The sequence below is a fragment of the Brachyhypopomus gauderio genome, unplaced genomic scaffold (genome assembly GCF_052324685.1).
Source record: "Brachyhypopomus gauderio isolate BG-103 unplaced genomic scaffold, BGAUD_0.2 sc107, whole genome shotgun sequence".
NCBI classification, from domain to species: domain Eukaryota; kingdom Metazoa; phylum Chordata; class Actinopteri; order Gymnotiformes; family Hypopomidae; genus Brachyhypopomus; species Brachyhypopomus gauderio.
The window spans coordinates 75001-77500 of record NW_027506928.1 but is presented as its reverse complement, the minus strand read 5'-3'; the positions used below and the strand labels follow the sequence as shown (position 1 = coordinate 77500).

General features: G+C 44.6%; 1 protein-coding gene across 1 annotated transcript in view; it reads right to left on the bottom strand.

Annotated features, from left to right (window-relative positions):
- Nucleotides 1–1286, bottom strand: part of LOC143497347 (atrial natriuretic peptide-converting enzyme-like) — a 51763-nt gene extending 50477 nt beyond the window's left edge. The window contains exon 1 of the mRNA XM_076993249.1: nt 1099–1286. Within this exon, the coding sequence (XP_076849364.1) occupies nt 1099–1155 (57 nt within the window). The 5' untranslated portion in view covers nt 1156–1286. The remainder of the gene's footprint in view (nt 1–1098) is intronic.
- Nucleotides 1287–2500: the final 1214 nt, after the last annotated feature.

Genomic DNA, 2500 nt, shown 5'->3' with positions numbered 1-2500 from the left:
CTACATCATATAGTAATAATTATACCACATGTTAAATTACTACACCATATAGTAATAATAATAATACCACATGTTGAATAACTACACCATATAGTAATAATTATACCACATGTTAAATAACTACACCATATATTAATAATACCACATATTAAATAATTACACCATATAGTAATAATAATAATACCACATGTTAAATAACTACACTATTTAGTACCACATGTTAAATAACTACACCATATAGTAATAATAATAATACCACATGTTGAATAACTACACCATATAGTAATAATAATACCACATGTTAAATAACTACACCATATAGTAATAATAATACCACATGTTGAATAACTACACCATATAGTAATAATAATAATACCACATGCTGAATAACTACACCATATAGTAATAATAATAATACCACGTTAAATAACTACACCATATAGTAATATGTTAAATAACTACACCATATAGTAATAATATGTTAAATAACTACACCATATAGTAATATGTTAAATAACTACACCATATAGTAATAATATGTTAAATAACTACACCATATAGTAATAATATGTTAAATAACTACACCATATACTATATGGTGTAGTTATTTAACATATTATTACTATATGGCATATAGTAATAATATGTTAAATAACTACACCATATAGTAATATGTTAAATAACTACACTATAGTAAAAATACCACGTTAAATAACTACACCATATAGTAATAATAATTATACCACGTTATATAACTACACCATACAGTAATAATAATAATACCATATACTAAATAACTACACGTTAAATGTGTAACAGTCACCACTGAATTAAGCGCAGAGATGAACAAATCAATATTTCTTTGTGTAAATCAGTAAACTTTGTAATAGTGGAACAAAACTTGGAGTCGCACCAACACTTCAACTGTAAAACCACACCGACACCCGCGTGCACCGTTAAATCACATCAAAGTTTTTAACGCACCGTCCACATGAATTAACCACTAATACCGTCCGCGCGCCACTAATGTCATGACTAATGTTAGCAGAAAGAGGAGTGTGTCCCGGTAATGTGTCCCGGTAACGAGCCGGTCCTTACCGCCGTCCGCTGGCACAGCTCGAGGCTCGGCGCGTGCAGCTGCTCGGTGGAGAACATGACCGGCGCGCGGGACCCGCTCACCCGCTCATCTCGCGCTTCCGTCCGTTTCCTCTGCCACGCGCGTGCGAGGAGGAACCGAGCCGACGTCTCCTGAACTAAACCCGCGTGTCTCACGCTCTCGTGCCCTGATAACGACACCCGGTAACTCCACCCTCGGCGCACGCGCTCACTGTGGCTGCGCGCCTGGCCAAAGCGCGCGCGGCGCGAGGAGCGCGCGGTCACCACAAACGAACGGTGCGTATCCGCGTGCGTTCTGCGCACGAGCGCGTGGGCACGTCTGGACTCGGGACCTTCTGTGTTCGGTTCCAGTGTTCTGACTCCATGACCAGCAGCAGGACAGTTTCAGTGGGAGGAGAATCACCCACACTAATGTCTCCTCCACCACCAAAGAGGAAAGACCTTCAACCAACGGCCTTTATTAACCAGTACAAACCTCAGCACACAAACTCCTGGTATTCAAGGAAAAGTACATTTTATTGGTATTGAAATAATATCTGCCTAAGACAAAACAAAAAGAAACTCAAGAGTAACGATGACGACCTCTCATCATCTCTAAACATGTTCTACACAGCATTAGTACCATTAGTACGTTAATGTCATTGTCCTACAAGGGTTACATTTAGTTTACATAGTCAACTACAACTATTGTTTAAGTCTACGCAATCAATCACATTCTGGTTTGGCAGGCAAGAAGCTGAGAATTCAGTTTCACCGTACGTACACACACACACACACACACACACACACACACACATGCACACACACACAAGCATGATAAGCGTGTGGTCTCTGAAGGGCTGTCCTCGGGCAGTGTAACGTGTTGCTGGGTTGTTACAGGGATTCGTCATCATACATCCGAGAACAATCCAGCAGGGCGGGGCGGGACTGAGCAGGGTGGGGCGGGGCTGAGCAGGACTGGGCGGGGCATGGGGCTGAGCTGTGTTGCTGTGTGTGCTGCCCCTCCTACCCCTCACACGTGTGTGCGCTGCCCCTCCTACCCCTCACACGTGTGAGTGCTGCCCCTCCTACCCCTCACACGTGTGTGTGCTGCCCCTCCTACCCCTCACACGTGTGAGTGTGCTGCCCCTCCTACCCCTCACACGTGTGAGTGCTGCCCCTCCTACCCCTCACACGTGTGTGTGTGCTGCCCCTCCTACCCCTCACACGTGTGTGTGTGCTGCCCCTCCTACCCCTCACACGTGTGTGTGTGCTGCCCCTCCTACCCCTCACACGTGTGTGTGTGCTGCCCCTCCTACCCCTCACACGTGTGCGCTGCCCCTCCTACCCCTCACACGTGTGTGCGCTGCCCCTCCTACCCCTCACACGTGTGTGCTGCCCCTCC